We start from the raw sequence: 14921 nt of genomic DNA on the forward strand, positions 1-14921 counted from the left end.
ATGTAGAATACTTAGTAACTCATACAGAAAAAAACCCAATAGAGTTAGCTATTATTATTTAGGCATAATGAATATCATGAAGCACATTTGACCAATATGAAATTAAATCACAGAGAAGTTAGGTGACCTTTCCAAAGCCATGGAATGTCAATGATACATTTAATCCATGAATATATTTTTCTCTGAGTTCTTTCCTCATGTTTCCATTTTCTTTCTTTTTAATTTATTGGTTCTTTTTAGCTATACATGACAGTAGAATACATTTCCAAATTAATGTGTAAGTGGTTTTGTTTCTAGATCTCTCCCTCATCTGGAAAGTCCTATTCATTACAATGACATCAGTGAAATTGTGGATGGTGTTTGTGAGAGACCAGAGGCACTGCAGACATTCGTGGGCCATTGCCTATTGAGCATCCTCACTCATTCTAAATAACCTGAAGAAAGCCCTCTTCACATCTTTGTTCCGGAGGCTATAAATAATGGGATTGAGAAAGGCTGAAATGACATTGTAGAACAAGGCCAACTTCTTGTCATCATCTGGGGAGGCTTCAGAGCCAGGCCTCATATACATGATCATGCATGGAACACAGAACATGGTGACCACAGTGATGTGGGAAGCACAGGTGGAGAAGGCCTTGATCCGCCCTTGGGTGGAACGAATCTTTAGAATAGCAGTGAAGATATGAATGTATGAGGCCAGGATCAGGGATAGTGGGATCAGAAGCAAGATGAAACCCAAGATGAAGTCCACTTGGTCATTGAGGGATGTGTCCGCACAGGCTAACTTCAAAACAGCAGGAATTTCACAAAAGAAGTGGTTGATTTCATTAGGGCCACAGTAGGGAAGATTCATTGCAAAGACTGTGTAGACAAGGGCACAGATAAGTCCACAAAGGGCAGAGCTGACTGCTAGGAGTACACACAGTGTTTGGCTCATCTGGACCCCATAGTGGAGTGGATGACATATAGCAACATATCTGTCATAGGCCATTGCTGCAAAAATCCAGGTCTCAGTGATGCCTAGGGTCAGGAAAATGTACATCTGAACCACACACCCTGCATAAGAAATGGTCTTATTTTTGCTTATCAGATGGACCAACATCTGGGGCACTGTAGTGGTGGCATAGCTGAGATCCAGCAGAGAGAGGATACTGAGGAAGAAGTACATGGGTGTGTGGAGACGTGCATCTACTCTGATCAGGGTAACAATGAGCCCATTGCCCAAGACTGTGAATAAATACAGGAAGAAGAAGAGGAAGAAAAGGATCCAATTGGTCCTGGGATTTCTGGAGAAGCCCAAGAGGATAAACTCAGTTACGAAGCTGTGATTTCTTGAGCCTTGATTGTGCATGGCCCTCCTTCTGATGAAAGAAGAGAACATAGTCCGGACTTTTTTTGCAGTCTCAGAGAATGCTATGTGAGATCCACAGACACAGGGCTGAAGCCCAAATCCCCACTTTCACACCCAGGAAATGTTGTATCCAATTGGCCTCGCATAGCTTCAGATACTTACTAGGGATTCTAATAAACACTTGTTGGTTTGTCTAGTTAACTAGCTCTGATAAAATTCCAAGGTTCCTATGATAAAAAATTTTCAAGCAGAAATCTTATTTGGAAGATGCTCCCCTCCCCAATACACACACACACACACACACACACACACACACACAGCATAAACCAGTCATAGTGAGGTTAGGGAAAGGCAAAATATGTTGAAGAAAACCAAAAAGGTCTAGACCTTCCTGTAGTTTTTAAAGTCATTCTTTTACATAGCAAGAGAAATAGGTGCTACAAAGGACAGTGTAAATGTAAAACAAGCAAAATAACCCAATTTCTTTTCTTTGCATTTCTCTTCCCTGGTAATATACCTTTGAAAACCCATAGCCATAAATTTTTAGGAAAAAGAATTAAAAAAAATTTTTTTTTGTAACAAAAGAAAATCTTTTCTCTGGAACATCCCACCTCCCCAGCCCTCCATGCAACCATAAAGAATAAATTGATATGTAAAAATGGCCACAGGAGCTGGGTGTGGTGGCACATGCCTATCTTCCCAGTGACTAGGGAGGTTGAGGTATCCCAAATTTGAGGTCAGCCTGGGCAATTTAGCAAGACCCTTTCTTGGAACAAAAAGAAAGAAAGGATTGGGGACATAGCTCAGGGGTAAAGCACTCTTGGGTTTCAGTTTTCAGCACCATTACTACTACGATATGACTACTACTAATAACGATAATATAAAAATGGCTACAGGGACACAAGAAACCCAGAGAAAACTTCTGTGTCCCTGGCAGTTCTTAAAAAGATGAAACATATTTACCTGGGAGTGAAGTGTCTGTGTGTCTGGAAGCTTTCCTTAAGAACCAGTAAGGAATCCTCCATAGCTAGGCTACTCCAGGAGAAAGTCAAGCGGTGGGCAGGGATGGATCCTTTGGTCTGGACTCAATCCTCCACCCTAGGTTGGAAGCCTGGATAACAGAACACATTACTGACCATTTCTTTTCTCTTTATCCTTTTCCTGATCCCTCAATGGCTACTCAAGAATACTATCAGACTGATGCAATAGAATGTTAAACTATATTAGTTTATATTGTTTAATATTAAAAATTAATGTCCATTAAAAATGTCCATTGTGAGTTGACAGGATGCTGTGAAATGACATGGGATAATGTAATGAGCCCTGAAAAAGAAACTTTTAGTACAAAAAAAAAAAAAAAAAAAGAAAAAAAATTTTTTAAAAAAACAATGCTATCACCCAGATATGTCATTTTTTACAGACTCCAAAAGGTGGAAATATTCATTTATAAAATGGCACTGTGTAAAATATTTTAATAAATGTGACCCCATTTTATTATCACCATAAACCTCTGAAGTCAGCAGCACTATTTTTCTTTTCATAAAATCAGTCATCCAAAGTTGAAAACCCTGTGCTAGAGCCCGGATTCAAACTCTAAGTCCCATGTTCTTACCACGTTAAAGTAGAAATTGTCTCTTACACCATGAAATTTCATGAAGGGTTTAGTAGTAGCAAGGCACCCAATAAAATACAAACCTATTTTGAGTGACATTGTGTGAGAAAGCTAACCTTGTGAACTCACAGTTTTACCGGGCTGGAAGTATGTATTTCATAACATTGAAAATTGTTGGGTTTGTTTCATAGAAAAATCCCCAAACCTCTACGGCTATACCACCCTGAATGTGCCCAATCTCGAATGATCTCAGAAAATTCCCAAACCTTGGATCAAGATTGCAACAGTGAAGATATCAGACAGAAAAGAAAAAAACAATACCTGTCAATTTAGTTTAAAATAATACACAATAAATCCATGAACAGGATTTAGGCTTGGATGGATGAGGAAAACAATAATGGTCACATTAAAGGCAGTATACAATAGCACAGGAATTAGCAGCATCTGAATGTGAATTCTCACTCTAATGGTGAATACAGCCTAAGCTTTAGATGCCAGCTATATGCTGATAAAGCTGAAATATAATTTCATCATGGATCTCTTAAATTCACCAGTCCATCTGCCTACTTGACATCTGTCTCCATAGGAATATCTAATAGGCAAATATGTCATTCCTACAGAAAAAGGAGACAGTAAAACATCATTTCCCTGAATGTTCCCTTTCTGTTTCCCCAAAACCTAGCCAACTTAAGGGGAAAATGAGAGCAAGCCTGGGCCAGAAATGTCCTTAAAAAACTCTAGTTTTCTCCTATGCACACTTGAGTGAGTTAGTATCAACTGTAGAAAGCGACTTTCTTGCATATACAAAAACAGTTGCTCCTTGGGAGCTGACCACACAAGCAAACTAAGCAAGATAATGCTGATGATGTCACTGCTTCTTCAGTCTAAAACTCCTCTCTCAGTGGGAGAGGGGCATGGAACTGAGAGCACAGCGGGAAGAGTATGTGTCACTCATCCAGCCACCACTGGGCAAAACGCCTTGAGGAAAAGGAGGCACTGCTTGGTGAAGCACCTTGGATGGAGGTGCTGTCTGTTCAGCCAATTGCTACTGAACTCTTCTTGGAGCAGTCACTGATCTCCAGTAAGTTTTCCCTGGTAAATCGTATTTCTCCCATGCTATCTCCAGGCGCCTTCTTTGGGTTTCCTGCAACCCACCCCATTGCCCTGCCACAGCTGGGCTACAGACAAGCAAATTATACTTAACATTTACTAAAATCAAACTTCCAGTCTTCCCCTATAAATTTGTTCCTCCCATGGTCTTCCTCAGCTCAGCTAATGACAATTCCATCCATTGAGGTGACTAAAGTAAAAAAAAGAATTTCAGAGTCTTTCAAACTTCGTTCTTGCTTACACACCCACATGGAACACATCAGCAAATATTGTTCGTTTTATTTCAGAGATAAATACCAAGCCAGACACGGTGGCACACACCTGTAATCCCAGTGGTTTGGGAGGCTGAGGCAGGAGTTTCGAGAGTTCAAAGCCAGCTTCCCCAAAAAGCAAGGTGCTAAGCAACTCAGTCAGTCAGACCCTGACTCTTAATAAAATATAACATAGGACTGGGGATGTGGCTCAGTGGTAGAGTACCCCTGAGTTCAATCCTCAGTACCAACCACCCGCCCCCCCCCCAAAAAAAAAAAAAAAACAGAAAAGATCACATTTCACCATCTCCACCATTGCCATGACCCAAATCATCGTCTTCCTTTACAAGGAATATGGAAAGATCCTCTCAATAGTCCATGGTTTCTTTTCTCTTCCTGCACAGTCTTTTCTTAGCACAGTTACTAGAGTGATTCTGTTAGTATGTAGCCCAGCTTATATAAATTATCTTCATCAAAACTTTCAAGGAGCTTCTTGCATCATTCAAAGGAGAAGCCAAAGACCTGATAGGATCTCAAGGTCCCTTATCACCTACCTGTCCTTACCTCCTGCCTCTCCCCGGTGGCTCTATCTGCTCCAGCACACAGCCTCACTGAAGGCATGCTCCTATTTCAGAACCTTTTGAACTTCCTGTTCCCACTGCTGGAAATTCTTTCTCCAATTTCTTTATGATCCATGCCCCTCCTTCTTCAACTATTTGCTCAAATGTCATCTTCTCAGGGAAGACTGGAAAAAAGTCTTTCCTGACTATCCCATTTAAAATAAAAACAACCCAATTTCCTTATCCATATCTCCTGTTTTATCTTCATAGTATCTTGTCATATATATATATATATATATATATATATATATATATGTTTCAGTTTCCCACCCAAGAATGTAGGAAGATTCTAGAACACTGTATGATATACAATAGGTACTTATCAATGTTAGATAAATGGGTTAAGTCTGAGCTGGGTGCCAGGGATGGGGTGGTGATTACTTATGGTGGAGCTCTGTTTGGTGCTGAGCTTTGCTTCCCGAGGAGCTAGCCACCATGCTGACCTTGTTCTGGGGCTTTCCCTTGGATCTCTATATTGCTTAACAATCACTGAGCAATATCCCGGAACATTCCCAGCACTTATTATTTATTTACAAGTTTAAGGCATGGTCTCATTAAGTTGTCCAGGCTGGTTTAGAACTTGTGATCCTCCTGCCTCAGCTTCTCAAGTTGCTGGGATTATAGGTATGTGCCACCATTGCCTGGTAAAACTATCTGGTCCTGACCATTCATATACATTCTCCATAGTTATCCCAAGATGCTGAAAAGTCAATACATACCATTAGGTGCACCTTAAAACCAAGGAAACATTTATCAGAGTTAAGCAAAGAGTCAAATGGCTGACCAGAACAATATTTTCAATACTTGGACCTGTAATTTAAAAGGAAAAATGACAAACTAGAGCTTGGTTTAGAGAAGACGGTTTATCAACAAAAGACCAGTGGAATCAAGCTACATAAGAATAGTGAAAAATTACTAACAAAATTTAGTTTAGGGACTTATGAGGAACTTGAGAGATTTCATCAAATAGTTCAAAGGTTGCCATGCAGAAAAAGGTAGAAATGTGTAAGGAATGTTTCCAGAAGAAAAAATGAGAAACTATTGGTGAAAGTTACAGGGAATGGAGAGGCACCTTAGCTTAATTTATGAAAAAATTATAAAATACTTACGGTGATTCACATTTTCCAATAACAGAGCATGCTGCTGTTGGGAAGAGACTGAAATAGTAAGCTCTCCACTTTCACAAGTGTTCACACACAAGCTACAAGCCAATCTCACTCAGGGATACTATTGCTGGTTTGGGTGGGGGTTAGATTGGACGACTTTAAATTCCCTTTTACCACAAACATCCTAAGATTATAAAGCTCAGTGACATCAAGATTCATAGGATCTATAATTTTAGGGGATATGTGCTCAACCATAGAACAGGGTCAAAAAAAAAAAGACATACAGTAATAAAAGGAAGCAGGGAAATCTGAAAATGGGAATAAAAAAAGTTGATCAACTGTAGTATGAGGTTTAAAAAGGTAATTTAAAATTCCTACTGTCTTATTTTTGCAAATATACAACTCTCTTTGGGGCTATGCTTGGAACCCAAGAAGAGTTACTCTCCTACCTCCTAAACACGCCCCATACAAGCTGCTTCCCAGAAGAAAAGAGAGCTGGAGAAAAGAGTGGGCTGGGTCCAAAAAGAACTGTTGTAAAGCCTGTTTTAAATCTTTGTTATGTTTTTCTGCCTAAAATCTTTTATTCTTTTCTCTTTTGAGAGGGTGTTCTAAGAACTAAGCTATGAAATTATAATTGTGAAGTAGCAGCTGTATTTAGATCACAAGATGCAAGGTAGAGCAAAGATGAGGAACTTCTCAAAAGAATATTTCTGCTAAACTATAACAAGAGCTTCTCCCTGATATCTCCTGTCCTAATCTCTCTCCCATCCAAATCTACCCCATACACTGCCAGAGTGACTATTCATAAAGCAGAACTGAGATGACATTTTCCCAACTGAAAATCCTTAGAGCTTTGGAATCGGATTCTAACCTACCTGGCATCCTACTACCCCTGACCCCCAGACTTCTATACAGTTCTTTTCATATGTCTTGCTAGACATTTTAATGTGGTTGAAAATTATTCATCGGAGCAGTGTGAAGAAGAAGAGGCGAGAACGACCCCCGGACCGACCAAAGCCGCGAGCCGCTGCATCCCCGCGTCCAGCGCCTGCGTCCCGCCGCCGTCGCCACCATGCCCAAGAGAAAGGCTGAAGGGGATGCTAAAGGAGATAAAGCCAAGGTGAAAGACGAACCACAGAGAAGATCTGCAAGGTTGTCTGCCAAACCTGCTCCTCCAAAGCCAGAGCCCAAGCCTAAAAAGGCCCCTGCAAAGAAGGGAGAGAAGGTACCCAAAGGGAAAAAAGGAAAAGCTGACACTGGCAAGGATGGGAATAACCCTGCAGAAAATGGAGATGCCAAAACAGACCAGGCACAGAAAGCTGAAGGTGCTGGAGATGCCAAGTGAAGTGTGTGCGTTTTTGATAACTGTGTACTTCTGGTGACTGTACAGTTTGAAATACTATTTTTTATCAAGTTTTATAAAAATGCAGAATTTTGTTTTACTTTTTTTTTTAAGCTATGTTGTTAGCACACAGAACACTTCATTGTTGTTTTGGGGGGGAAGGAGCATATGTCACTAGTAGAATGTCTCCAAAGCTGGATTGCTGTGGGGGAAGACACCTTTCCCTTCTAGTTTTGAGAGACTTCCTCTTTGTTCCTAAGAGGAAGGGATTCCCTGATGTTGGCACACATAGCCACCTTGGCACAAATGCCTTGTGGTATGGAAAAACTCAAACTCATCTGTATGTCCTCCTGACCCTCTCTGCCATTGGCATAGACTTAACTCCCCTAAACCTGTTGGGACCTGATTCCCAACAGTTGGTTTTACCAGTGTGTGGGGCAATCTGGACTTTCCAGTGACGTCATTGAGAATAGTGTCCCTCAGAAGAGCAGCAGTTCCTTTTCTAGATTGTGGATCTTCAGATTAATAATTTTTGCCATTTTCCTTTCATTTCCTGAAAGTCAGGGTCGGCTTGTGAAAAGTTGTTAAACAACATGCTAAATGTGAAATGTCAACCCTCACTCTAAACTTTCCCTATTCAGAGCATCAAATGAAGACTTCATTGGGTTTTATAGTGGCTTTCTGATTTTGGTAGTCCATTCAAGAAGGGAGTTTGAAAGTTGTTGTATACTGTTAACGATTGTCTGCCCATGTCCTGCCTGAAATACCATGATTGTTTATGAAAAGTATCTTTAATAAAGCTGGATACAGTTTGGCTTGGAAAAAAAAAAAGAAAATTATTCATCTACGATTATGGCTGCTTTTATCCTCCAAAAAGAAAACTTCTTACAGAAACCATGTGTCCTGCAAAAGTCTACGATATTTACTATTTGGTCCTTTATTGGAAAGTATCTCTGACTGCAGCTTGTTCGCCATGTTCCAAATAATCCAGGGTACTTTCACAAGTCTGTAGTACATATCAGGAAGGCAGAAAAAGACTCTGAGGTCAAAGAAAATGTTAGGGCTTAGTTTTGCCATTTACCAACAGCACAAACTAAGGGAAGTCATTAATCTCACTAAACCTTTGTTAGTTGGCTTTTCATCACTGTGACCGAAATACCTAACAAGAACAACTTAGAGGAAGAAAAGCTTATTTTGGGCTATGGTTTCAGAGGACCAGTCCATGGTTAGATGACTCCATTACTCTGAGCCTGAGGTTAGGCAGAATATCATGACAGAAGGGCATAGAGGAGGAAATATCAGTTCATGGCAGCTGGGAAGCAGACAGAGAAAGAGAGAGGAAGGGACCAGAGACAGATAAAGTCCAAGGTCACATCCCCAGTGATCTACCTCCTTCAGCCACACCCCACCTGTCAAGCTTACATAGAAAGCAGAAATAAAATCAAGAACATGTGGACAGCCCTCGCTTTCCTCAGATAAGCTTCTCTTCCAGTCTTATTTTATGTCACTTGAGATGACATAAGGATGGGACAGGGATATAACCCATTTTCACTGAGCACTAACCATGAGCCAGTTACTTTACATCAAAGATAGGATAATAGGTTAGCCAAATAGGTGTTAGAATCAGACCTGGGTAACTAGTCCTGAATTAGTGAAGTGACCTTGAGTAAGTTATCCAATTTCTGTGTGTCTACATCCTCTTCTGGAAACCACTGATAATAACAGACTTATTGCAAAGGATGGGTTTAAAGATTAACTGAAATATTATATGTAAAAAGTTGCTTAATGCTGTTTGCAGGTAAATGAATGGCATTGGAGAAGATAATGCTAAGTGAAGTCAGTCAATCCCCAAAACACAAATATCAAATATTATCTCTAATATAAGGAGGCTGACTCATAGTGGGATTTGGAGGGAGAGCCTGGGAGGAATATATGAATTCTAGATAGGGAAGAGGGGTGGGAGGGAAAGGGAGGGGGCAGAGGATTAGCAAGGATGGTGGAATGTGATGGACATCATTATACAAAGTACATGTATGAAGACTTAAATTGGGTGACAACACACTTTATATACAAACAGATACAAAAATTGTGGTATATGTGTGTATTAAGAATTGTAATGCAAAAAAATAAAAAGAAAAAGAATAGCATTACCTTAGATTAGTTAGAGGGAAGTGAAAGGAGGGGAAGGCAGGGGATGTGAGGTTAAGAAAGATAGTAGAATGAAACAGACATTATTACTTTATGTATGTATATGTCTGTATGACCAATGTGATTCTACAATATGTATAATCAGAAAAATGAGAAATTATTCCATCTATGTATGATATATCAAAGTTTATAAGTGCATTCTACTGTCATATATAACTAATTAAAACAAATAAAAAAGTTGCTTAATGCTGTAACTGCAGTGTAGTTAGTATTAAAAAAAGAGAGTTATTACTTCTATATTATTTCACCCTCAGAGCATGTCTTCTTAAAAAATATGAGCTTTTAGAAAAAAGAGAATTGAGAGAGAGAGAGAGAGAGAGAGAGAGAGAGAGACAGAGACATGCTCTCCTGATGTCACACAGCTATTAAAAGACACAATCCAGAAAGATTGGACTCTGCTGTTCCTACACCATCCACAGGCAATATTGAGCCAGAGCTGTAGCTGGCTGTGAACTGGTGAGAGTAGCCTTTCAGGTGGCTGGTCTTGTTCTTCCAGCACCTTATCTATCCTTCTACCCTGATTCCAGGTCTAGTACATACCCCTTCTCCATTCCCATGTCCTGCAACTGCCTCAGGAAGTTCCAGCATCCATATACTGGGCTGTAAGGTGGCTTTACTTCAGCCACTCTCCAGAAGATGCTGCATCTCAGAGGCTCCCTGGGAGATACCCTGGTTGGTGTAGTAATGAGGCTCATGGGTGTCAGAGACCAAAGCTTCCCTAAGGGTGCAGCCAGAGAGGACTCCAGTGTCACCTCAGGAGCATTCCAGTCCTGAGGGATTCCATTACTCAAGAATACCTTCAACAACAAAGGAGTAATCATGAGAGAGAGAAGGGCTTTGTGTGCCCCAAGAGAAACCCAAATATTTTGGAGGAAACTAGAGATCTAGGAGGGATGTAGAACTTGGTCCTCATCTCAGGCCTCCATTTTGGCACCTGGAGGCAAGTGTAGCAAGGAAACAAACAGGAGGACTCTAGTTTGAGCAACTCTCTTGACCTTACTTAAACATTATCTAGGTCCTCCATAGGGAAAAAAAAAAAAACATCAGAACTAGAAATAGCCTTTTTGAGAGGTCAGGAAACTGAGGCTCGGTGTCCAGAAACAATTGTGAAACATCACAGAAGCAGAGCTAGGCTTCATAGCTAGATATCCTGATCCTGTGATGTAGTATTTCTCATTTCTCCAGGTATTAGTATATCCCACTGAGGCTGAAGAAGGTTTCAAAGCTGCCCCTGTCTTTTCCATTTCTATACCATTTCTACCCACCTCTAGCTCTCTTTTATGAATCTTGGGAAAATCTCTTCTCATCTTTGTCCCCACTAACTAAAACACAAATTCTTTTGGGGGGGAAAGGTGGGTATTAGGTAGGAGTGAGGTCAGCAAATGATGGGAGATGAAGCTGGAGAAGTTATGAGGACCAGATTATGGAGGATCTTGTAGGCCAGTCTGAAGAGTCTATATTGTATACTGAGGACATCAAGGAATTTCTGAAATTCATTATTCAAGAGAGTGATGTGGCTCATGAGCGTTTTGGAGCTGGTTCAAAGTGGTTCATGACAGTCAATGTGCTCATTTCTTTACAACTCCGTGTTCCATAGTACCACATTGGTAGCTTGAAATTGGCCATGGTGGGAATATTTACACCCCCAAAATTGGCAAGTCAATGATTTTTATTTTCCCTGGGGAGATTGTTTCTTAAATATTTACACCACTGAATAATCTTATGAGTGTTTGAAAAAAAATTGGTAGCCAGTTTGACTAATAATAGTGGAAGGAGTAAGGCCAGTTAGAGGCTATTAAAATAGTCCAAGCAAGAGATTGTTAGGCTTTTTATCCAGATATCAGTTGGAAAGAATTAAAGGAGTTGAATGGTAACTACTGGATGTGGGGCATTAGATGTTTTGCAATACAGGGGATGGTGGTGCCATTAATTGAAGTGGGAAACCCATGAAGGGTGTAGATTTCAAATAAAGGCTGATGAATTTCCTTTAGGACATGTTGCATTTGAGTTGCTTCTGAGACATAAACGTTGAGACCAGTCAAACAGATAGAACCAGATGTATGCTTATCCTTTCTTACATTATACTAAGATTTACTGTACTAAATTCCAATAGTCAAATGGAATTGAAATTAACTTTGCTTAGCCACAGAGGGTTTTGGAATTTCCTTCCATCTTATCCCCACTCCCTATCACACACATTCTTCCTCTGTTAAATGGGAACCCCCATTCTGATTTCATTTCAGTTGCTCAGTAGAAATTTTAAATTATACCTCTACATAAGAGTGAGCAGTGGAGCTGGGGATGTGGCTCAAGTGGTATCGTGCATGAGGTACTGGGTTCGATTCTCAACACCATATAAAAATAAAAAAAAAATTAAGATATTGTGTCCACCTAAAACTAAAAAAAAAAAAAAAGAGAGAGAGTGAGCAGCTTTATCCTTTCAAACAATTTATCATCCAGAGCCATTTACACCTTCTGTCCTTCTCTCCAAGAAAAATCCTTCAGGTCAGGTCCCCAGGCTTATATGATGTCTACTAAGGAACCTCTGGACCACGGACCACAACCCGCACAGAGGAGACGAACCTGATTTAAAAGAGCTGGTTGCAACATTAAGCTAAGAAAACAGCGAAAAATCGCACAACACAGAGTAGTTTTTAAACCGAGGGTGGGAACGCTCTGGCTTAAGGGGACGTTTCCACGCTGCAAAGAGATCGTGCACCTGGAATCCCTTTTTGTTCATAGGAAAATTAACAAAGGAGTTTCGATAGAATGTTCTTCACCAAATAAGGCAAGGGGTGGGCTGACATAGCCCTGGTGGATAACGCCAGGTCCAGAGCTGTGGGAAAGCAGACTTCTTTGCTGAGTGAAGGTGGAGGCCACCTGCTTGGCGCAGCCCAGACAGCAAGCAACGCCAGACCAACACCTCCTTGGCTCAAGGCTGGGAGGATGCTTAATATAGCTCATGGGTGGCCCCGCACAGGAACCACTCATCTCTGGGTGGTTACAGTGTGGGAAAACCTTCCTGCAGCTGAAGAGATCCAGCCACACAACACCACCCAGGAAATCAAGGAGGAAACAAAACTTAGTAAGAGGCAACACACAGAGCTCAGTATTAGAGCAAAGATCATTTAAAGACTTTTAAGCTAGGGCAGATGGTGCCACATCAGAAAGCAATGCTTCACACCAATTGAAGACACCCAATGTTGTATGTACCAGCTCACATCAATGCAATCATTCTTAGTTCTTGATATTCGTTCTCTAAGTGACTGGAGGAAATCTCAAAAAACACTAATTGAAGCAGGTTATGGACAATGTAATTGATATTTCAGTCTTCTTCAAAATTATTTTTTAGACTCTCTTTTAAGTACCACCCTTTTTGTGCCCTGAGTTCCATTCAAATATTATTTAAAATATTATTAGTGAGATAAAGTTTTCATGTGATGAAATTCACAAGTCTTAAAGGTACAGTTACAAATGTCCATATGCCTAATACACAAGGTAAAACCGACAATTAAAGTGAAAACTGGGCAAATTCATAATTATAGTGGCAATTGTAATACTCATCACAGAGTTACTGACAGAATAGACAAAATTCTGTACATTAATCATATTTTAACATTTGTTTTAAGTGCATCAATATAGACCAATATTTGACCAGAAAATTTCAAAATCTTGGAATATTAGAAAAAATATATTTAAATACAATAGAGATCAACCAAAGAAGATAGGCAGAAAAGCCCTAAATATGAGAAGTTAAACAACACATTTCTAAGTAACTCATGTATCAAAGAAAAAAAAATCACAAAGAACTTAGAAAATATTTTGAACTGATAATAAAAGATAATATTAAAATTATGGATGCAGCTAAAACAGTGCTTAAAAGAAAATTTATAGGTTTAAGTACCTATGTTAGAAAAAATGCAAGTCTTTTTAAAAAACTAAGTTTCATGGAAATAAACTAAAAAAAAATCAATTCACCAAGAAGTCAATGTACTAGGAGCAAATTGTTAGAGATTTTCATTTTAAAAGTATATATTATAAGTTCCTTCGAATTAACTACAATTAACTCCAGTCACTCCCTTCTCTTTCCTGTTGCTGTAGTGCACCACTATATTCCCTACTCCTACAGTAGTTATTATTATCTTAATCACAAAAGTGCTTTTTTATGTTTACCTATGTTTACCAGTGGCTTTGCCCATTGCCATGCCAGTCACTAATTTATTACTTTTCTGCTCCAAATCCAATTTTCATTGCCTTGTTTTCTGACACTACAGCTGTACTTTATAAGTAGTTCTCTGTCAGCAGCTCACACAATACAGTGTGAACCCACCTCAGTGGACAGCACCAGAGGTCCGCTGCAGGAGGAAGGGGCTTCCCTTCCTGGTTCCAGGGGCTTCTATTCTTGTCTCTCACTCTTGCAGCATGGAGACTGCTGGCAGCATGCATGCCCCCTAACAAGGAGAGGCTTCCTACTTCCCTTTGTTAGCTCTTGTTCCCTGCTCTACAGCCTTGCTGCTTGTATTTCCTTCCTCCTGGGATCAAGTTTCTTCTTCTTTGGTTTATGCTTTAATGATGGCTTCATGATGGTGAATTCTCTGTCTTTATTTAGCATTTAGTCTTTAATAATGACCATGTCTTTATTTAGAATTTTATTTTTAAAACTGCTTTACTTTTAATTGGCATACAATAATTGTCCACATTTCTGGGGTACAGTGTGATAATTCAATATACACACACAATGAGTTATGATCAAATCAGGGTAATTAGCATTTGCTTCTCCATAAACATTTATCAATACTTTGTGCTGAGAACCTTCAAAATTCTCTCTTCTAATGCTTTATAAATTTTATAATAAATTGTTAAAAAATGTAGTCACCCTACTGTGCTGTAGAACACTAGAACTTACTGTACACACTCAATTTTAAATGATAAAATGGCTGAGTATGAAATTCTGGATTAATAGTTATTTACTCTCAGAATTTACAAGATAACATTCTATTATGGGGGAAATGCAAATCGAAACTACACTGAGATTTCTTCTTACTCTAGTTATAATGGCAATCATCAAGAATACAAATAGTAGTTAATGCTGATGAGGATGTAGTTCAGCATTACTTCTACGTGCTGCTCTGCTGTGGGAACTTTCTATTTCTTCAGAATTTCATTTCTGCTAATCCAGGCCATTCCTTCCCACTCCCTTGTTACCCATAGTCCTCAAGGAAAACCAACCAGGGCTGCTCCCCATCTGCCTTCCTATCCCCTTGGCCCTCTCTGGTGACTCCCAAGGACTTGCCATTCTGGCCTTTCCTTAAGCTGCTCTT

At 39.8% G+C, this 14921-nt stretch overlaps 2 protein-coding genes across 2 annotated transcripts; one reads left to right on the forward strand and one right to left on the reverse strand.

The window, feature by feature from the left end:
- Window positions 1-403: 403 nt before the first annotated feature.
- LOC144249254 (olfactory receptor 2A5-like) lies at window positions 404-1351 on the reverse strand. Its single transcript, XM_077791542.1, has one exon. It carries the CDS (start codon window positions 1349-1351, stop codon window positions 404-406), a length of 948 nt encoding a protein of 315 aa, XP_077647668.1.
- A 5673-nt stretch (window positions 1352-7024) lies between these two features.
- Window positions 7025-7497, forward strand: LOC113185073 (non-histone chromosomal protein HMG-17). Its single transcript, XM_026392027.2, has one exon. It carries the CDS (start codon window positions 7123-7125, stop codon window positions 7393-7395), a length of 273 nt encoding a protein of 90 aa, XP_026247812.1. The 5' UTR covers window positions 7025-7122; the 3' UTR covers window positions 7396-7497.
- The last annotated feature ends 7424 nt before the right edge of the window (window positions 7498-14921 follow it).

This window comes from Urocitellus parryii, chromosome 11, assembly GCF_045843805.1.
Source record: "Urocitellus parryii isolate mUroPar1 chromosome 11, mUroPar1.hap1, whole genome shotgun sequence".
Taxonomy (NCBI): domain Eukaryota; kingdom Metazoa; phylum Chordata; class Mammalia; order Rodentia; family Sciuridae; genus Urocitellus; species Urocitellus parryii.